General features: G+C 49.0%; 3 protein-coding genes and 1 long non-coding RNA gene across 8 annotated transcripts; 2 read left to right on the plus strand and 2 right to left on the minus strand.

The window, feature by feature from the left end:
- Positions 1-114: 114 nt before the first annotated feature.
- Positions 115-7746, minus strand: abcg2a (ATP-binding cassette, sub-family G (WHITE), member 2a). The gene is made up of 19 exons (XM_061808547.1): positions 7607-7746; positions 7111-7164; positions 6915-7042; positions 6443-6502; positions 6243-6357; positions 5439-5591; positions 5202-5359; positions 4778-4880; positions 4663-4711; positions 4490-4588; positions 4319-4417; positions 4072-4217; positions 3894-3976; positions 3318-3407; positions 3118-3242; positions 2870-3024; positions 2708-2797; positions 2529-2605; positions 115-554 (listed from the first exon to the last, which is right to left on the minus strand). Exons 2-19 carry the CDS (start codon positions 7144-7146, stop codon positions 407-409), a joined length of 1914 nt encoding a protein of 637 aa, XP_061664531.1. The 5' UTR covers positions 7147-7164; positions 7607-7746; the 3' UTR covers positions 115-406.
- On the plus strand, positions 612-13097 carry LOC133494583 (protein phosphatase methylesterase 1-like). 5 transcript variants are annotated; one of them, XM_061808555.1, is made up of 16 exons: positions 720-1265; positions 1332-1391; positions 7406-7471; positions 8837-9077; positions 10100-10289; positions 10357-10414; positions 10718-10769; positions 10839-10993; positions 11094-11184; positions 11248-11313; positions 11395-11539; positions 11671-11833; positions 12340-12404; positions 12619-12683; positions 12793-12826; positions 12903-13097. In XM_061808555.1, exons 4-15 carry the CDS (start codon positions 9049-9051, stop codon positions 12815-12817), a joined length of 1104 nt encoding a protein of 367 aa, XP_061664539.1. In that variant the 5' UTR covers positions 720-1265; positions 1332-1391; positions 7406-7471; positions 8837-9048; the 3' UTR covers positions 12818-12826; positions 12903-13097. The 5 variants fall into 5 exon arrangements, with proteins under 5 accessions (XP_061664542.1, XP_061664539.1, XP_061664540.1 ...); XM_061808558.1 differs by lacking the exons at positions 720-1265; positions 1332-1391 and adding an exon at positions 612-677; XM_061808556.1 differs by lacking the exon at positions 1332-1391.
- Positions 13098-13143: 46 nt separating this feature from the next.
- On the minus strand, positions 13144-16977 carry LOC133494580 (RING finger protein 150-like). The gene is made up of 6 exons (XM_061808550.1): positions 16110-16977; positions 15633-15883; positions 15225-15379; positions 15010-15106; positions 14669-14915; positions 13144-14425 (listed from the first exon to the last, which is right to left on the minus strand). Exons 1-6 carry the CDS (start codon positions 16558-16560, stop codon positions 14307-14309), a joined length of 1320 nt encoding a protein of 439 aa, XP_061664534.1. The 5' UTR covers positions 16561-16977; the 3' UTR covers positions 13144-14306.
- Positions 16978-17223: 246 nt separating this feature from the next.
- Positions 17224-20378, plus strand: LOC133494587 (uncharacterized). The gene is made up of 3 exons (XR_009793324.1): positions 17224-17413; positions 18119-18314; positions 19252-20378. It is a non-coding gene; the product is annotated as an uncharacterized LOC133494587 (long non-coding RNA).
- The last annotated feature ends 134 nt before the right edge of the window (positions 20379-20512 follow it).

Consider the following 20512-nt stretch of genomic DNA (forward strand, 5'->3'; position numbering starts at 1 on the left):
AGCTTATATTTAACATTTATGTACAGTATATTTTAATGAGTTTTCCCCCCCAATATTTAGGAGCAGTGTTAAATAATTAGAAAAAACAGTAATGATAAATCAGTCAATACGTACAGTATTTATACTAAATATGTAATTGTAAATTACAAAATATGTAGAAGTACAAGACAAGTCGTGAAAATGATACTATAATGAACAATAAAACAAAGTCGTGTTAAAATATACCAAAAAAAATTCTAATCCAAGCAATTAAATGTGGATGTGAAAGTTGTGCATTTTTATTTTTGTGTGCGAAAAAAAACGAAAAAAAAAAAAAGCGGTAAGTCGCCGTTCGCTTACGCCGTTCGGACTCTGGTGCAGGAGGTCAAGTTCTGTTTTTGTGTTCAGCTGCGCCTCAGCCGCCGGTCTAGGTGAACTTCCTGATGAAGCGCAGCTTTAGGTAAGCGATGGCGAGGAAGCACAGGGTCATGACCCCGAGGGCCACGTGGTTCTGCCAGAAGCTCCACGCGGAGTATTCCACGCCCTGCTCGTCCAAAAAGTCCTGCCCCCTGCAACTGGGCGCACAACAGGGCTAAGTTGGGAGTGGGGGGGGGGGGTCCCCAAGATTTAGCTTTATTTGTAAATGTAGACATTAGCTATCTAGCTACGTTAGCTCAAATAACAATGTCAAGTCACAGGTAAGTCTTGTTTTGCTGAATAAATATCATGTCAGAGGTGTTTTCGCTAATGTTAGCCTCTTTAATAAATATCAAGTCCCAGGTAAGTGTTTTTGCTAATATTAGCCACCCACGTGAGCTGAATAAATAAGTCACGTTAGCTACCAACATTAGCTAAATAAAAAAAAATTATATCCCGTCACAGGTAAGTTTATTAGCCAACCTCGTTACTTCAGTAAATAATTATCACGTGTGTTACCTAATGTTAGCCAGCCTTGTTAGCTGAATATTGAGTATATAAATCAATACGGTATCACGTTAGACTACCGTGAGCAGAGGGGATAAGGGGGGTGACTCCAAACTGCACGAGTACACTCTCGGGCCAGTTGGAGTCGATAGTTTGAAGAGAACCAAGTTTGAAAATGAGAACTTGCACCACCAAGTGGTGGGTTGTCAAAACCTGTTCACTTGATTGGAACAGGTGCTCTTGATTGAGGGAAATGTTTGGACAGGGAATTTGACGCCGTGCAACCAGTGGGCTAGCTTGTTTGATTTATGGAAGCAGTTTTAGTTTAGATGTTCGTGGGACGGTACCAAAGCGGTTCACAGGTAAGTCAAATCTTTTACCACAACGGGGATTCTTTGGCCTTGATTCTAATTGACCCCTCCGTACAGGGCACTTAACCACGCCTCCTGAAGTGACGTCACGCCACGTGCGCTCACGTAAGACAAACGGTAAAAATGGCAAATACAATACAATACATTCTGAACTGAGAGAGACGCCATGCTTCTGATTTTATTCAATCGTTCACACGTAGCAATGTTATGTATTATGTACATGTATACGTTTGTGCAGTCCGATCATCGCTAAATATCGCTCAACAAAGAATAAGTGTGGCATTCGTTCGCACGTAGCAATGTTATGCTAGCGCAGAACGTCTCATTCATTTATACGAGACGTGTATTAAAAATCAAATTTAGGGCATATCTTCGCGCAAACAGAGTCTGGTTAAGCTTCGGCCGCGAGCCGGCAAGAAATCAATACGTTTGTGCAGTCCGATCATCGCTAAATATCGCTCAACAAAGAATAAGTGTGTCAATCGTTCACACGCAGCAGTGTTATGCTAGCGAAGAACTTCGAATTCCTTTATACGAGACGTATTGAAAATCAAATATAGGGCATACCTTCGTGCAAGCATATGTGTTCCGGTTGATATTAGATGGATTTAGTCGACGACGCGGTCTTCCACAAAGTTTGATCCATCGAAGGCATTTTTCGTACTGGGTCTTCGGTTTCGGAAAGGGTACGAATCGAACTCCACCAACTAGCCTTTCAGGATACCCGTCGTCACTATTACAAAGTCCGTGACTACACCTCTTAACCATATTTTTGGTTAAATAACCCAAATACGCGATAAAACGCTAATTAACCCTATACTGGACCATGCAATGTCGTCAGAGAAAATGGCGGGAGCAGAAACGGGCTTTGGTCTATGCAGATCTCTGGCCTCTGATTGGTCAGTGACGCGGATTGCGCAATATCCACGGAGGGGTCAATTGCCTTACAGTGTGTTATCTTTCTCGTACCCGATTTCTTTCTGGTCCCCCGTTTTGTTTTGGTTTTTATTAACAGAACTAATCCTTCTACATTTCTTGACTGGTTCAAACCATTTCAACTTCAAAATGTTTCAGCGTACCACCATGACTTTCTCATGAGAATTACCATTTTAATAATTCCCATTGTTTCGACCCTTCAATTCATTCCACGGCACTGACTTCCAGCGTCAGTTTTTCAGCATTCAAACGCAATCACGACGACTCTTAAGTTGGGTTCTCTGGTTGAGACTTGTTGACACTTAGAGCGGTTCTTACATTATCCCCGGCGGAAGACTACTGCTGTTGAGGCCCTGGCAGAAGTCCAGCCCGTAGAACTCGTTGACTTGCAAAGCCTGTAGACCCAGGTAAAAGACATACATTGTGGCACTTTTGTGTGCTTGTAGGCGTTGCTCCCCAAAGGTCGTATTGCAGGTGACGTATAATGTCTGACTTACGCCGAGGCCATAGCGAGGTATGCTCAAGTATTTCAACCAAGCCAGCCAGCTGACGATGGAGGGAAGATTGACCAGCAGGCCTGCGAAGATCTGCAAAGACGCACTCGGCGTTGCGGTCGTTGACCACGCGTCAAAAGATTACCGAAAGGGGCGACGCGTCACCATCATGAAGACGCAGGCGATGGTCATGAAGATGTTGGCGATGGCCACCACTGTCTGGTCGGCAGAGATGGCCAGTGCCATGGCGGTGGCGGTGTAGGCCACCAGAATCACAGTGAACACGAAGAGGAAGAAGGCCTCCGCCGTCGGTTTCAGACCTGCACCCAATCCATATGCATTTTCCAAACATGACTGAACAAAACAAACAAACAAAAAAAAGGCAGAAATTTGGGCGAAGACCTGCTGCCTACCAATCATGAAGTAGGCCACGCAGCTGAACACAATGGCGGGGATGGTCCGCAACGTGAGGATGTCCGAGAGGATCTTGGACAGGAAGTAGACGGACACGCGGTAGTAACCGCTTATATACTCGTGACTGCAAAAATACCAAGCGAGAGCTCCACGCGTGCACGTAGTCACGTTATCGCCGGATTTTCGGCGTCGAACCCACATGAAGAGTTTCCTCTCTGCGATGAAGAGCTCGGCCGACGACAAGGAGCTGAAACACTGGTTGACGGTGATGAAGAAGAGGGCGCCAAATCTGGAAGTGCGGTAACCGTGTGGACTAGACTAGAACGCAATAGATATGGGACCTATTGCTACCTAACGAAGCAACGAGGACAGGAGAAGGTGAAGAAAACAGTCAAGGCAGGACGGAGGCAGCCGCTGGAGGAAAAGTGGGACACATGAGAACCAGAGAATGTGAGTGGAAGCTTTGGAAACCAGAACCAACCAGAAGGCAGGTGACGGTTCTGGAGGTGACGGAGTTGAAGGTGCTTAAGATGAATTTTGAGAGAGACGATGATGAACAAGATCAGGAATGAGCTCATCAGAAGGACACCAAGGACATTTTGGAGGCAAAACGAGAGAGGCCAGATTGAGATAGTTTGGAGAAGACTAGGAATGAACTAGAAGAGATTTATGGTGTGATGAGGGAACACTTGCAGATAGTTCCGAGTAGAAGATACTGAGGGATGGAAGAGAGTGATTCCCTGTCGCTTCACCCCAAAGGAAAAGGGAATGTAACCTGTTCTGGATCCCACTCTGGTCATCCTGGACATTGAAGAAAATGGCCCCAACAACCAGAGCCAGGAACAACGTAACTGCAACCTAAACAACATGTCTCTCATTCCCACTCGATGCGGCTATTGACAAGTGTTCCGGTGAGGACCGTCGCAGTGCGGTTTGTCGTTCAGGTCCCTCACCTGAGCGACGGAGGTCTGCGGGTTGAGCAGCAGGTTGCGGAATGTCCTCTTAAGCACCCAGCGGAACTGCGTCAGGAAGCCGGTATTGTAGGTGATTGTTCTGGAGGGAGCAGAGCAGCCGGCCTGCTTACCCTGAATGAGTCTCTCTGAGGAAAGCCGGAAAGCCAGAAAGCCAGAAAGCCTCTAGTTGTGCTCTCTTTTCATTTTTTTCGGACCAAAGTGTCTGCTGTAACGTTTCTTCCCCTACCCAACTCCGCTTTGGTCTGTTTGAAGTCACGACAGTTCCTGTATTCTTCCACCAGCGTGTCTTCGATTCCCTGCCTGGATTTCAACACCGAGTCCAACTCTGGAATGAGGATTAGAGCAGTTAAAAACAAAAGCAAAAAAAAGAGCTCAGAAAATCACCTTGCGACGCAACCTTCTCCGTCCGCGCTGCCGATGCCGACGGCGGTGGAGTCCCCGTTGATGACGTCCAGAAAGAAGTCCGCGGGGTTGTTGTGAGGCTCGCAGGTGTATCCTGGGTGAGGAAACGTGGAAGTGAGGCCTCACTAGGGCTACGCGTGTGGGGGAAAAGAGGAGTCCTCTTCCTACCGATTTCTGAAAAGTAGGCCAGGGCACTCCGCGCCAGACCGTGGTATACCTGAGTGAGTAGTTGAAGAGTATAAGCAGCCACTCGGGCACAATCTACCGCAGTGGCGGAAGTGACCTGTTTGCCGTTCACTAGCAGGGTGAGGGTGTCAAAGAGGCGGTAGATGGAATAGCGAGGTTGGTGGATGGAAAGGATGATGGTGCGCCCGCCGCTGGCCATCCTGGAGAACAATTAGACGGCAAAGACAGGTGTTCAGTTTTCGACTGCCGCTGTTGTTGATACAGCTGTTGTTGTACCCATTGTTCTCTGGTCCCTCACTCCCGGCCGCTGTATCCTGTTTTCTCCGTCCGGTTGGTAACGACACAACCCTTTTTTTTTTTTTTTTTTTGGTTTCCTTCCCTCTGTCAACAAATGCCTGCTCATGTGGGGTTCAGCCGGTGTGATTGCTGACCCGGTCAATGTCTAAAGTGCCTTGAGGTAGCTTCTGTTGTGACTTGAATACAATTTAGTGAAAAAACTTTTTGTTGACCAGTGTACACACCTTTTGAGCAGTTTCAGCACAGAGTTGGCGGTGCTAGCATCCAGTCCGGTGGTGGGTTCATCCAGGAATAGAACAGGGGGGTCGATGATGAGCTCCATGCCAATGTTGGTCCGCTTCCGCTCACCCCCCGAGATGCCGCGAATCAGCTGCGTGCCCACCTAACGCGTTACGACATTGTTAGAACACGGGCCGAATTGCGCGCTTCACGTATGCCCCCCCCCCCCCCCCCAGCCTCACCCGGGAGTCGGCAACGCGGCTCAGTCCGAGCTCCTGGATCAGTCGGACCACTTTCTGCTCCTTAACGGCCTGAGGAACACTAGACGGTAGACGGAGTGCCGCGGAGAAGCTGAAGTTCTCTCTGACTGTTAGCGTTCCCATCACCACGTCATCCTATCGACGAGAGAGAACAACATGTGTTTATTGATAACCCTTGGAGATGAGCAGCCATTTTTCCGGGGGGGGGTCTGACGTCATGTTCAACACATGCAGACATGCAGTTGTCCTTTGTCACTTGCGCCTCACGTATTCAACCAGTTTGTTGTACCTCAGTCAAGTTCTGGGACTCCTCGTCCGCACTCTAAGGAAGCCGAGCTCCCGTTTGTTTATTGACGTTGCCTTTGATACGGTTTCCTTGGCTGACCGCAGACAATCCCCATGTACCGAACCCAACCTGTTCACAAACGTGTTTTGGGGTCTGTCTGCTTTGAGTCTTGCCTCGTGTCCCGTTCGTGACAAAGATACGTCCGGAGAAGGAACCAGAAGACGCCGCCAGTAGGTGTCTGGCACGTTGTTCTAGTCTGAAGCAGGTTTAAATTGAAAGCCCTTCTACCAAACTCTTTCGGTATTGGGGATAGGAGGACTTTTTTTTTTTCTGGTTGTCTCTGAGTGCGGGTGTGGAGAACTGTATGGTGCTTAGTATGACTTTAAATTATGCGTGGCGAACAGTTTCTGGAGCAAGGTCAGGCAAGCTATATTTAATAGTTCAGTACTGATTTGAAATGGATCGCAGCCTCAGCCGGCGGTTGCCGCAAAGTGTCTCACCTGTACCACGTATCCCGACAGACATTTAAAGTTGGGAGGCTGAGGGGCGCCGTCGATGAGGACTTCACCCGACAGCCCTGCCGGGTCCTTCCTGGCAGCCAAAACGTCCAGGAACCTTACCGCAGGAAAAAAAAAAAAAAAAAATGCGACGTCAGATGATGAATGTTATTGAGTGACATGTCTTAATTTGCGGCACTCACGACGACTTGCCACTTCCGGTCGCTCCCATGATGGCATTGAGCCCCGGCTTCATGATCCCACTGTAAAGGGGAGCACATCTTGAGTTTTTATGAAGGCCATGACTTCGAAACCGTCTCGGGCGGTGAGCACAGCAGTATGAGCCGTAAACACGTGCTCGTCGACTTGAACCGGCCTTCAACCTCCAGCTCGGATCGGTCAATGATTACACGAGCTGGATGGTAAAACGTCAGAAATGACAACACACTCGGTGCGGCCTTTGTTCAGACGCAATATTCATAACTCTTTATTGCGCGGATGGACGTAAAAACTGTTCCGTGCGAACTGAACCTTCTCGACTGCTTTTCGAACAATTCGCGCGCGTGTTTATCGGCGAAATCCCAGCTCGTTGTCGCGCGGGTCGGACAAAGCGCGCTTCCTTCCTGGACCTCCGTCACGTACGCCAATACTTCCACGTTCAAAGGGGTTTCTCACTTGAGGTCAAAGAGGATATCTTTGGAGGTGGTCTTCTTCCCCCAGCACAAACATCCTCCGCCCTGCGTCACCTTGTAGTGAATGTTATGGAAGCTGACCGTGGCGCCTTGTTGCGGCGCACCTGCACACTGAACACCGAGAATCGCACAAAGTCAAACCTTACTCCCGAAAACTTGCCGCGTCGGGGATAAGGTACCTGGCCTTTTACGGCGTTAGTCTGCCCCGCTTCCATCACCGCTCGCTTGCCTGCCTACAAAATACAAAACGAAAGGGGGAAAAAATATTCTCATTTCTGGCATTTTGAATTTGTACATTCAATTGGAGCCAAAGAAAATGTCTAATATGTTACAAAAGTGGCTTCAAAGTGAAGGCGACAGCTTTATGAGATGGGACGGTCATCATTCATGTTTTATGTTGGCTTTTACCCATTGTCAGTCATGATAGTACTGTAAACTGGAAAAATAATAATATTTTCCAATTTCCCTTTTTAGGACAACCATTCATCTGGTTCTGGTGCTATGTCAACGCGCCACTGTAAGCATCCGACACGAGCGCGGGTAAGCCCGATTTGCAGTTTCCTGACTTTGACCTTTTGACCGCCTTGCTTTCACTCAAACTTAAAACCCGCACGTTCGTATCCAATTTTTTGTACGCCGTCCAAACAAAAACGAGAAGGCAAAACGATTACTCACCCCGTGTCGTCGCAATCAGCCGTAAAGCACTGCTGCGCCGTGGGAGCGCTTGCACGTGTGCGCGAGTAACATCGATTGGAGAAGGGGGGGGCGGGGGTTCTACTCCGGCGCGCAGTCCGCTTTTATAACTGAAGGTGTGACCCGAGTTGGAGCTGCGCAGCGCGACAGGTGTCGCCCCCCCCCCCCCCCCAAAAAAAAAAGCAACAACCTTTCCGTTCGCGACGCTCCTGATGAATCCAAAAAATTCAGTCACAGCGGGGGAAACGCCGCGAACGGGGATTGTTTGTTCCACTTTCGGCACCGGGTCACGGGCAACCCGGTACGGGCGGTTCTGGTTTTGCTTGGCAATGTAAAGACGGGGATTCTGCTGCTGATGAAAATTGCAACTATGGAGCCACCGTTGCTCCTGTGAGAGGAAATGACTTCAAAGTAACAAATTGAGGAAATGATCTTTTCGGAGGTCACCAAACCAAAAAAAATTGCTGAGGGGTACTAACTCTGGGAATCGAAGCATAATATATACGTATTCCGTCCATCCATTTTCTTTGCCGCTTATCCTCACGAGGGGCACGGAAGTACTGGAGCCTATCCCAGCTGTGAACGGGCAGGAGGCGGGGCACACCCTGAACCGGTTGCCGGCCAATCGCAGGGCACACGGAGACAAACAGCAACCGCACTCACAATCGCACCTAGGGCCAATTTAGAGTGTCCAATTTATGTTGCATGTTTTTTTGGGGGGACGTGGGAGGAAACCGGAGTGCCCGAAGACAGACAGACGTCCTGACCTTAGTTCATGCTTTAATGTGTATTTGCGCTTTCATCTGGAATCTTCCTTTGTTGCATTGCTCTTCAGTTCTGAAATGTTTCGACGTTCGTCTTTGCTGACGTCACGCAATCCATAGACAAGGAACTTGCAGCGGTCTGCGTATCCCCACAAATTATTCAATCGAGAACATAAATCGTGAGTACGACTTGGTATTAAGGGCATAGCCTTGAATTGGCTCAGAGGTCATTTCATTAAAAAAAAAAAAAAAAAAGCAGCAGTTTTTGAAGCTGAATCCACTGTGTGTGGCGTCCCCCAAGGGATCAATGTCGGGTCCACAATTGTTTATAGATACATCCATGCATACCCCTAAACCCGTCTTCCAAATTCTGCTAACTTCTAACCACAACTGTCAATGACACACGTGACGTGTCAATGAAGACACTTGAAAGTTTGTCACTTTGCAGGCCCACTCCTGTCACCCTCAGCCAATGGGCCACCGCCACCGAGATGCCGCCTGACACCGCCAGCTGACTCGTTATTGTTCTCCCGCGCCTACTTGCTCTTCTTATTCGCCGGATGGATGTGAGCCGGGGTGCGTGTCCGTCTGCCGGAGTGACACGTTGGAGGAAGAGGCCTCGCCCGGCGGATTCGCGCGACTGCAGACGCTGAGAAGAAAATGTGGGAGGAGAGCTTTGATAAGGAGCAGTAAGTGACTTTTCGTATCGTGGACAAGATATGTTGCAAGTTCATTGACCTGCTGAGATTCACGTGAAGTACGACGTACTTGGAGAGGTTAAAACGACGGCTTCATGTATTTATTGGGTGTCATGGTCCGGCATGATTCAATTAAATGTTTCAACTGGGGCTAATCAAATGTTTGGAAAAACTGAATTCATTTTCAGTGACCACACACAAGCCTGAGTTCCTCCAAATCTGTTAAAAAAAAAAAAAAATCATCACTCCAAAGAAATTGGAAGAACAGATGAGAGAGAAATTGCTAACCAGTGTGGAAAGGGTTAGTAAAGCTTTAGGATTCTAGCAAACCATGGTCAGAGCCAAAATCCTAAAATGGAGAAATCATGGAGCAGAGATGAATTTTCCCCGGGGGGGGGGGGGGGCATCATTGAAAGAACCTTTCTTGGTTAAGGTCCATCTTTGTGACTCAACTACAAGGGAATGAGCACAGATAGCAGAGTTCCACGTTGAAAACCGCTGCTGACCAAAAAGAGCATAAAAGTTTGCTTTTTGACAACAACAACAAAAATCTGGCATAAACACAACACAGAAATTCCAAAAAAGAGCATCATGACAACAGGCAAACGTAGTGGTGGTGGTGGTCTGAAGGTTTGGGACTGCTCTCCTATTTCAGCCCCTAGACGTCTTGCTCCGATTTACGGAACCGTGAATTCGGCTCTTAACCAGAAAATACCGAGGTGGAATCTTCAGCTATCAGTTTGTGACCTCAGGCTGAAGCTTCTGCAGCAGGACAAAATCAATCACACCAAAGAGTCAACTTCACACGGACTTAAGATGAACAAAATCCAGAATTGAATCGATTTGAAATGCAGTTGCAGGACCTTCAAAACGAGTCTCCTGCGCAGTCTCCTCAGCTAAATGAAATTCTGGGATGGAAGAGTTCGGCATTCCGAAAGCAAAGTTGTTTGGTTGTTTTCAAGAAAAAAACTGGTCATCCTCACCACCGTAAACAATGTCATGTTGTGTGCCAGGGACGTGGGCCAAAACCTGGACTACTCGCCCGTGTCGTGGCGCGAGTATTTTGACCAAATGGAGGACGTGAGCGTGGGCCAGGCCGACAGTCGAGACGTCTTCAGGGTTTACAAAGCGGGGTGTGAGGGCCCCCTGCTGGTTCTTCTGCATGGAGGAGGACACTCGGCCCTGTCCTGGGCTGTCTTCACTGTGAGCTCGACCCCAGACCGTTAAGAGTTTTTCCTCACTATTACTAACTGACTTTTGTGAGTTGCAGACTGCAATTGCCGCCAGAGTGGGCTGCCAAGTGCTCGCCATGGACCTCAGGGGTCACGGTGAGTCTCGTGACATTGTCACACGCACACAAAAAAAGCAAAGGTGCAGAGTGTCGACTGCAAAACTGCTCCAGTGGCTTACACAACAGCCAGCTTTACAGTCTCATTCGCTGTCTGCCTCCCATGTCACTCACCAGACCAGGCCAAATGCATTCAAAGAAGTGTCCGGCGTGCGGATGGCGACCCCAAGTGGACATAGATTATACCTGCACCTCGCCAAATATTTTTTTTTAGGCGATAACTTGAAGAACAGAAGGGATGTTTGGAATAATCGGTCCTAAAGATCTTTGTCCTCTTGTTAAGGTGATACTCTGGTCCGCCAATCGGATGACTTCTCCACTCAAACCATGTCCAGGTAAGCACCCTCGCAAAACAGTCATCTCGCCGACCAGACACCAGACCAGATGCCCCGTGCCACTCGCAGCGACGTAGCAAACGTGGTCCGAGCCTGCCACGGCGAGATCCCTCCCCCCGTGGTCCTGATTGGCCACGGTGTCGGCGGCGCCATCGCGGTGCACACGGCGAGCAACGCGCTGATGCCCACCACGGTGGGCCTCGTAGCCATCGACGTTGTGGAAGGTGAGCGCTTTTATCGATTTGGGTCCACCTCCGAAAGCAAAACTCAGCTGCAGCCGGATTTGGCCCCGGGTTGACCGTGTCCTGAAAACGTGCGTGGCAGGAAGTGCGATGGAGGCGCTTCACAGCATACAGAACTTCCTGAAGGGAAGACCCAAGTCCTTCAAGTCTATGGACCACGCCATCGAGTGGAGGTAAGCCGTCGTCGAACCAATTTCAAAACCAGTCTTCATCAATTTGACTTTTCTGTCGGTCAGCGTCAAGAGCGGACAAATCCGTAACCTGGAATCCGCCAGAGTGTCCATGGTCGGTCAGATCAAAAGGTAGGTCGGTTATGATTGGTCAGTAGAGCGGTGCGACTCCGCCCCTGCCTGTGCGCAAGCAAGCTTGCCGCCGCGTGGCAGATGTGAAGCGGAAGAGGCGGAAACGCTGGAGCGGGCCGGCCCGGTCAAGGACGTGGTGGAGGAACGCAACGAGGAGTTCTACGACCGAAGCTACGCCGATGAAGAGCAGAACGCCGCCACGGAGGCCTGCGTCGGCGAATGCCAGGTACGGACACCAACGTATGCTACTCCGAGAAAAGGGCTTCTGGGTGAAATTTGACTATGAACTTAAAACCTCCTTGAGAGCCTTTACAGGTGAACTCGGAAATCACAACGCTGGCATGTGCAAATCTACAGAGCATCTACAAATGGCGCATAGACCTGTCCAAGTCCGAGAAGTACTGGGACGGCTGGTTTCGAGGAACCTCCAACCTGTTTTTGGCCTGCAACCTGCCCAAACTGCTCCTGTTGGCAGGAATCGACCGGCTGGACCGAGACCTGACCATTGGCCAGATGCAAGGTGAGCCACGCCCCCCCCCCCCCCCCCCGCCTTAAAATGGCAGTCAGGACCCGGTGATTGGTTCAAAGGGAATTCAGACAAGTGGTTCTCAAACCGTGCTAATGACACTGAATGGACTCTCCCCTTTTATGCGCCGTATGGGTTTTTCCTCCTGTTTCCACGGAGACGGCTTCTCCACCGGCACCTGCGGCTGTCAGCCGGTCAACTGCCGCGCTGGGTTTGACAGCCTGGGTCGTGTTTGTCGAAATAAACTTTCAAGGCGGCTACAATGTAGTACAACGTGGCCACCAAATCCTCATCTGTTGGCCACGGAATACCGACAACTCCCTCGTAGCAACCGGGCTACTACAAGAAAGGAGGAGAAAAGTATCGATACCGTCTTTTCGGTGGCAGGGACGAAAAATCATCATCAATAATGTTATTATGGAAAGAAATACTTAAGTGCAGTAACTTCGGGGGGTGGGGGGTGGGGGTGTTTGTGTGTGGGGCTTCCCGTCTGTTTGCAGGTAAATTCATGATGCAGGTGCTGCCGCCCTGTGGTCATGCAGTGCAAGAGGACAATCCAGACAAAGTAAGAAACTTTTTTTCTTGGGAAAACAACCCCCCCTAAAAAAAAAAAATGGTTGAAATGAAGTTTCCCAATTTTGAAGCACGTTATTTACTCTACATGAAATATTGCTCATTAAATTAAGGTCATTATTGTGTGTGTGTGTGTGTTGTGTGTGTGTGTGTGTGTGTGTGTGTGTGTGTGTGTGTGGTGTGTGTGTGTGTGTGTGTGTGTGAAGGTAGCAGACGCTGTGGCCGCGTTCCTGTTGCGACACAAGTTTGCGGAAGCTAGAAGAGATAAAAGGTAAAAAAAAAAAAAAGAGCCGACGTGTGTGTGTGTGTGGGGGGGGGGGGTTGCATTTGAAAAATGCATGTCATCATGTCCCCCCCCACACCCCCCATTTTCTCTCCAGTCCACGCTCAACTTTAGAGAGCTGAAGTCTACCGGTAAGACATCTTTCGAAGGACAGTTTGTGAAGTCGCTTGAGGAACACACTCCAGATGTGTATGTATTGTTTTCCAGAAAAGCCCCCGCCCCTCCCTCAAAAAAAAAAAAAGACCCAAACAGAAAACAGATGGACGGAACACGACTCTCCATTATTGTCCCATCTTCATCACCGATGCGGAAGCTGCTTCACATCTTAACATTAAAACGGACAATTCATTTGAAATGTAGCGGCCAATTCTGGTTTTTGCTCCCTTTGGAGTGGTGGTGGGGGGACTCCCCCCCCCAAAAAAAAAAAAAAAATCACAGTAGGACAAGGTGAAGTTAACAACACAACAGAGAGAAGTTTAATTAGAACAGCATTCACAAAACAAAAGCAGCCACCATAACGTGTCATCACCACGTATTGCAGCTAACAAGCGCCGCGCTGCCTTCAAGTGCTCAAATAAACATACGAAGCATTTTTTCTTTTTTTTTTTTAGGATGGGATTTTGAAACGTTGCACGTTTGACAACAAAGAAAAAAAAAAGTTTGCGTCGCCCAGGAGCTGACAAAATGTCGCGTTTAATGACCCACTGACAACAAGAAAGTTCAAATGTCATTGGACTTGCGGGGAGGGGGTACAGGGGGGGGGGCGCGACAAAGATGAGTTTGATACCCCTGCTTTTTTTTTTTTTTTTTTTTTGTCATTGCTTCTTTTTTGGATGCAAGCTGTGCAACAAGTTCTTTGTTCGACATTTGAAATGTTGACCTTAAGATGTCCGCAAACGTCCTGGGCGCATTTCGATATGTACAGTACAAAACGCCACCAGCGGGCGGGGGCAGTGGGGTGGGGGTCGGGGGTGGGGGTCAACTTAGTCTTCTCTGTGTTACAAAAATAAACATCTCCTTCGGTAGCAAAATAGATGCCAATCTCGAGCTCTCAGTGAATTTGGGGTTCACGAGCAAGCCCCTCTTTCGTCTCTCCGTGGCGCCTGCGTGGGGAAAAATAGGAAGGCGGCCCAGAAATTTAAAAAAAAAAAAAAAAATGTGATTGTCAGCAGACGGGACGAATGCAGAAAATGTTTTTGTTTTGGAGGTCACGGTACGCGAGAGCGCGCAATCCCAGCTCGCTCGCCGAACCGGCGTTTCCGGTCATCTTTTCGGGGACGGAGAAAAGCCCTATGATTGGACAAGAAGGGACCACAAAAATGTATTCCCCCCCCCCCCCCCCCCAAATATTGTGAGTTTGGAATCGCCGCAGTCCACCAAGTTGGAGCAGGATTTCCCCCGGTAGGAGAGGAAGTGAGCCGAGCGGGTGCTGGAACATTCCGGAGAAGATGGAAGAGGTGGGAGGAAGTCACGTGTGTAAGTCCAAAGTTGCTATGGCAACAAAAAAACATAAAATAAAATAAACGGGTCAAACTCAAAGGAGATCCTCTTCCACGTCGCTCATTTGGCTTTTTCAATTATTATTATTATTATTTTTTTTTTAGGTTCCTCTCAGGACTTCTCCCCCACGTAAGACGCCGGAACGGATCCCTCCTCGTCCGACAGCCCCGTTTCCACGGCGATCACCAGCGACGCCACGGAGACGCTGCTCGCCATCGGCTGGAGCTCGCCTGCAAGGGGGGGGGGGGGGACGCGGACACGCCGAGGTGAGCCACGACGGCTGCAAACGCGTGCGACATTTCCAGAAAGTTCCAGGGTAACATTTCCAGACGGGGGGGGTTAATGTGGGGAAATTTTACGTCACTGCCGCTTTAAAGCCAACGACATTCATGATTGGCTCTCTCTGGTCATGTGCCACTGTGCCATAGTCTCTAGCGAGACATTTTTCTAAATATGACCTCAAATGTAATCACCCGTGTGCGTGTCCGTGCTGGCCGTCACCGGACTGTCCCTCAGGGTGTCGGGGGGATCCTGGTAGTCCTGCGGGAGTCCCATCCGTCGCACCCCCGGATCCAGAACCACAGAGGAGCCCCCCTCGCTTAGCGTGCCGTCGCTGGCCGCGCCGGAAACCACGGCCTCGAGGGCCAGCGGCCCGGCGACCCCGCCGCCCAGAGCCAGGTCGTAGTCCAGCGGCAGGTCGTCCAGGCAGTCTGCATTTAACTGGAAAGGGGGGGGGGGGGGGTTGGCAGAGCGAAGGTGACACGGCGCAAAAGCCGAGGGAAGCGCACCCCTCCCTCCCCCACCCCATACTCACAGCGATCCCCAGCGCTTTCAGGATGTTCATCTTGCACATCGGGCACGTGCGGTGGTCCAGCAGCCACGGGTCCACGCAGCTCTTGTGGAACAAATGTCTTCAAGGCACACAGACGCCCACAAGCGGAGTCAAGTCACCGCCGGGATTCGGAAGGTACCGATTTTGCAACACTTGTCACCACAAGACCCACTAGGAAATAAGGAGGGGTGGAATACCTGCACGGCAGGATGCGAACCACGTCGTTGGCTTTGTAGCCCTCGATGCACACGGCGCAGTTGTCAAAGTCGACCTCCGTCTCCTGGTCGCCCTTCCTGATGGTGCGCACCTGTAGCTTGCTGATGGCCTTCTTGGCGGCGTCACCAAGGCGGCGCTGGCGAAGATTACAGCGAGTAAACATATTGTAGTCTCAGAAGATGAAGCTAAACATTGCTCTTTACTTGCATTTGATCCTCTCAGTATTTTAACGAGTACCAATTAGCTATTCGTTGGGCTGAGGTTGGTGTGAGTGAATTCATGGATTAAAACTGTTTTCCACGGTTACTTTCCGGTCATGTCGTTTGCACCCACAACCAATCCGCTGGTTGATTCCCGACGCAGCCCGAGTCCGGCAGTCCCGTTTCTACCTGGTTGCGGTCTCGAGCGTTGGCGTATCTGAACCTCTGGATGTAGTAGAAGACCAGCCAGGCCAGCGAGATGATCATCAGCACGATGAAGGAGATGGACACGAAAACCACCGAGGTCCTGCTCACGTACTTCTGCAGGTTCCTGGTCCCGATGGTGATGGTCATGGTGACCGTCAAGTTGCGCTCCAGGAGCGAGACCACCTCGCGACCTTTGGGCTCCGGGATCATGATGGCCACCACGTCACCTGTGCCTGAAAGGGGGAGAAGGACGGGAAAAATAATCCGAGGAAACTCTCGGTGGCAGTCGTGGGATATAGTACTTGAAGGCAAGTCCCGAAAACCCCACGAGTGCTTGATCGCCCGTTTTCGACGCTGGTCAGGAATTGAACGATATCACCCGGGCATGTTCCATACTAAGAAACAGTTGGGGGTGAAATTCCCCCAATATCCCGAAGGCAAACAAGAAAAGGTGCGCACCGGGATGAGGCATGGTGATGGTGTCGTTGGTGTTGGCCGAGCCCACGTTGAAGATGACCACGGCGGAGGCGTTGCGCTCGGCGGCGTGCCGGATCTTGTCCTTGTACGTGCAGTTGCCGCCGGCGATCAGGGCCACCCAGGCGTGGGGCGGCGCCGGGAACGGGGTGCCGGGGTCGCAGGCTTGGCGGTCGTGGGGCGCGGCGGGCAGCACCACGACCCCCTTGGCGTCCCGCTTGGGCGAGTGCTCCCCGTAGCGGCCGCACTCGGTCTTGTCGGTGCGCGCCGTCTTGGTGGAGGGCTCCACGTAGGTGATGTTGACGAAGGCCGTGTACCACTCCTCGCGCTCGGCCACGGTGAAGTCGAGGCACAGCAGGTGGACGAAGCAAAAGGACAGCAGCCACGTCGAGAGGGCCAGGCTGCGGCAGGCCGCCGCGACGGAGCACGGAGCCATGACGGGACGGGACGGGACGGGACGGATCCCCACCACCCCCAACCCCAACCCCGGCTTCTAGTGCGCCATGCACGAGCAAGCGGTTTGTCTCGGATGAACGTCCGTGGTGTCGCTCGGTCTTCCCAGTCTGTTCGCTTTCAGCTCCCCCTCCGGTAGGCTACATTAACCGCAGACGCCCGTTAGCCGCCTCCATCTGCGGCCGACAAAAACATCCGCGCGCAGCCGGGGGAACTCAACCAAAAAAAAAAAAAACCCCAAAAAAAAACGCGGCTTCGGGGGGAATCCAGTCGCCGATCAAAATGCAAAACCGGTTGAGAATCGACGACGGGGCGGAGGGCGTTCGGGGATCTCGTTAAATCGGAGACGCCATTTAAACTGCATTGTTTTGACTGGGCCAACCTTTTTCTTTTTTTTTTTTTTTTTTTGCTGTCAAGTGAGCGAGGAAAGAACCGTCCCTTTGTGGATTGTCAAAACAAAAGCATAAGATTCAGCGGAAAGCTTCCGCTGATCAACTGCATCGTTATCGGAGTGAAATTTATCAGTTCATAGAATAAACATACTCTCTGTATCACCTGTTTTACTTTTATATCTACTTTTCAAGCTAAAAAAAAAAAGAAACCCACAGACTTTTATGCTTTTATTTTGTAGTCTGATTGGTAAATATCCCGTGTTCCTCGGGCCTACGCGCTGATAAGAAAAAAAAACAAGACTAGATCGCTCATTGGCCACCGTAGCGGAAGTCGCCGGAAGCAGATACCCGCCATCTTGATACTCCCAAAACAGCCATGCCGACCTGTGCAGCGATTAAATGCCTTAATCGTCAGTTTCGTGGCTGTGAGAAAACCTTCCACAGGTAAGTTAGAAAGATTGACTTTGACACTGTTGAAAGTTCGTTTGTAAAGGTTATTTTTCACTTTAATTCACTTGAACAAAGTTTTGTTTACGGTTGTTGTTCACTGTTCACTCTCTGCTTCATCTTTATAAACCGACCGTTTTTTCGCGAAAATGCGATGTAAATATTTTCCCAAACTTCATCAATGATTACAAAAGAAACCACATTTTCTGTAAAATTTTTGATTAATTTCATCATACGGAACTATGAAAATTGAATTTGATTTTCAAATGCGAGGAATGAGCAATGCGTTTAGCATGTATTTTCCCATTGCGAGTCCTTATTTTCCCAAAATATATCTGATTGACTTCAAAATTAATCTTTTCAGGACAAAAAAAATGCTTAGTTTTTTTTTTTTTGCTACGTTATGATGTGTCCCAAAATTGATAGATATTTAAGATGTGGTTTTCAAAATAATGGGAAAACTAAACGGCCTATTTGATCAGTAACTTGCAATTATGACCTATTCATGTGTGTAATATTTTGGAGTCGTGATCATCTAAGGTAATCTCAAACTGAGTAATAACAAATCCAGTCCTCCACTTTGCCCGTGTATTCATGGATGATGTTCTCACATGCCGTCTGGGGTATTCAACTGGTCCAGATGAATTTGTCCACCGTATTTTGCGATAAATATATCTTTTTTTTTTTTTTTTTTCACGATAGGTTCCCTCAAAATATGCACCTGAAGAAGAAATGGATTGCGAACACGAAAAGAAAGAAGTACACACCCTCGGCGACAGCAGTGTTGTGCTCGGATCACTTCGAGGAAAGTGCTTTCGACCGGACCGGGCAGACAACGCGCCTGCGAAAGGATGCAGTCCCCACAATATTTCAGTTTCCAGACCACCTAAAGAAAAAGGTAAGACACATCGAGCTGCTTCGATTTGATGATTCGATCGCGTCTATTTGCTGTCATAAGATTATTTGGCTCCTATGATGAGACGGTAGACTCCAAGTGGTAAACCGCTCCCGTTTCTTCATCCGCTGACAACTCTTCCACGTCGAGACATTCATGTTTCCAGAAACCAGTGCACTGCTTTTCGTGGTGATTGACAGCAAATACACCAATAGCGGACCCAAGTCCACGGATGCCTTACCGAGGCCTGGATCATTGCGAGTGAATAAAATTCTATAAACCAATCAGAAAATTTCGACGTCTTCCTGCAGATGACCCCTGGAAAATTGACTTAAAGGACGTTCCAATTACCGTCATTTCCGGCCTACAAGCCGCGACTTTTTTCACACGCTTTTTCAACCCTGCGGTGATGCGGCGCTAGCGTGACGGGCACCTGGTTATAAGCCTCAGTACACAGAGCGTTAGCGCGGTGCTAGCGTTAATCTTCTCTCTGTGTTCCGAGGCTTATAACCAGGTGCGCCCCGTAGGCCGGGAATTACGGTATTTGATTATTGGGATTCATGAATCGTTTTAAATTACCTGGGAAAATTCCTGGAATTGTTTTCATGATGTAAGTCTATGAACCCGGAATTATGGTTGGCTGAAGAAATAGTGGTAGCCAATGTTGCCTCTAAGCTGCGCAACTGCGCATTTGCGCACTTGTCGCACGCTCTCAGCGCAGAGGAAATCAGATCCAGCGCAGTGAACGACGACATGAGAATGGAATTTGAACCTTTGAATGAGCGACGTAACTTCAATGGTACGTCTGATGTTGCTCACAGTGGTCAAAGGGGGCGCTCACGTGCTTAGTGTGTTTGCTCAGACACGTCAAAAATTCGAGGGAACGTTGGTGGAAACCATTTAATGATTCTCTTTTTCTTGTTTTTGTTTTGTTTTGCAGTATAAGCCCAGAAACCCTCGCCCCAGAAAGCAAACAGCAAGCAGCTCCGGTGACAATGTGCACAGTCAGGACAGCATTCCACTTCCAGACGTGCCAGGTCCATCCGAACCAGGACCAAGTCATAATGACCACAGCTACTGCATAAAAGAGAGCCCACGATATCTGAAACATCAAATTAATCAAGCTTTGGACACCATTCAGGCTCTGAAGAAAAGGCTGAAATTTTCCCAACAGAAAACAAGACGATTGAAAAAGAAGGTTTTGTCGCTCTCCGCAGTTGTCAAGACTTTAAAGGACAAAAACTTGATTCCAACAAATTGTGCCAACCTGTTGGAAAAGACCTATTCTGGAGTTCCCCTGAAAAGAACCAGGAGGATACTTAACAACAAAGAAAGGGGCAGTTTAACCAAATAATCATACCCAGAAGTTTTGAAGTCCTTTGCATTGACTCTGCGGTTTTATTCCACAAAAGCAGACAGATATGTGAGAAAAAAACTTTCAGCCTTGCGCTTCCTCGGTTATCGGCAATAAATATTTTTCAGTGACGTCACGGCGACCACGTGTTTTTTTTTTGTTTGTTTGTTTACAACCCCGTTTTGGACGGCAAGATTGTGATTGTGTCGACGTCAGCGGGGTGCGACGAGACAGGACAATAAGGAAGTGAGCTAGAGAGGTTGGCGGGGAGGGGGGGATAAAAATCACCCACGTGAAAAAGTTGCACTCACATCTACGTTATTCAATAACACGACAGCAAGATCATAACGTGGCGTCAGAGTGACGGTAGTGTAACTACGGACTTATGTTGCTACGCCACCCAGCGGCCTGGCATACACAAGTCTGGACACTCTTTGAGTGGCCTTCCTCTTCTCTTATTGGTCAAATTTATGTCATGTTAAGGACGCCATGTTGTTACCCATTTAATAGCAAGGCCTTCGGAAACGTTGGTTAATTTGGTCACGCCGTTCTTTCTCATCTGAATAATTGATGCCGGCCATGATATTAATCTCATATAACACAAAGTATGGGAAATATATCTTACAGATAGTATATTTTCAAAATGGTCAACTAAGTCGCATTATGTCATGATGTCAACAATAGCGGGTGATAATCGCCACATACGCTGCTTGACCAATGGCGAGTCGGGCTTTTATTTGCTCACAAGTTACGTTTAAATGCTACCTGCTCTCTACTTGTGTGTACACTTTTTTTTTTTTTGGGAAAGAAAACTTCCTGCTTCCAGAGATTTCTTCAACCATTTTGG

This window comes from Syngnathoides biaculeatus, chromosome 21, assembly GCF_019802595.1.
Source record: "Syngnathoides biaculeatus isolate LvHL_M chromosome 21, ASM1980259v1, whole genome shotgun sequence".
NCBI lineage: Eukaryota > Metazoa > Chordata > Actinopteri > Syngnathiformes > Syngnathidae > Syngnathoides > Syngnathoides biaculeatus.

Bases quoted from the DNA above. Each gene is read 5' to 3' on its own strand.
- abcg2a (XM_061808547.1), bottom strand. From the start codon at position 7,146: ATGGAAGCGGGGCAGACTAACGCCGTAAAAGGCCAG. The intron at 4,589-4,662 runs GTAGGAAGAGGA...TTCCTCACCCAG, and splicing joins GGCCTACTTTTCAGAAATCG to GATACACCTGCGAGCCTCAC. The intron at 3,408-3,893 runs GTTACATTCCCT...CCGCACTTCCAG, and splicing joins CAGAGTGGGATCCAGAACAG to ATTTGGCGCCCTCTTCTTCA.
- LOC133494583 (XM_061808558.1), top strand. From the start codon at position 9,049: ATGTGGGAGGAGAGCTTTGATAAGGAGCA. The intron at 10,770-10,838 runs GTAAGCACCCTC...TGCCACTCGCAG, and splicing joins TCCACTCAAACCATGTCCAG to CGACGTAGCAAACGTGGTCC. The intron at 10,994-11,093 runs GTGAGCGCTTTT...CGTGCGTGGCAG, and splicing joins AGCCATCGACGTTGTGGAAG to GAAGTGCGATGGAGGCGCTT.
- LOC133494580 (XM_061808550.1), bottom strand. From the start codon at position 16,560: ATGGCTCCGTGCTCCGTCGCGGCGGCCTGCCGCAGCCTGGCCCTCTCG. The intron at 15,884-16,109 runs GTGCGCACCTTT...TCCCCCTTTCAG, and splicing joins CATCACCATGCCTCATCCCG to GCACAGGTGACGTGGTGGCC. The intron at 14,426-14,668 runs GTGATTACATTT...CCCCCCTTGCAG, and splicing joins CAGCACGGACACGCACACGG to GCGAGCTCCAGCCGATGGCG.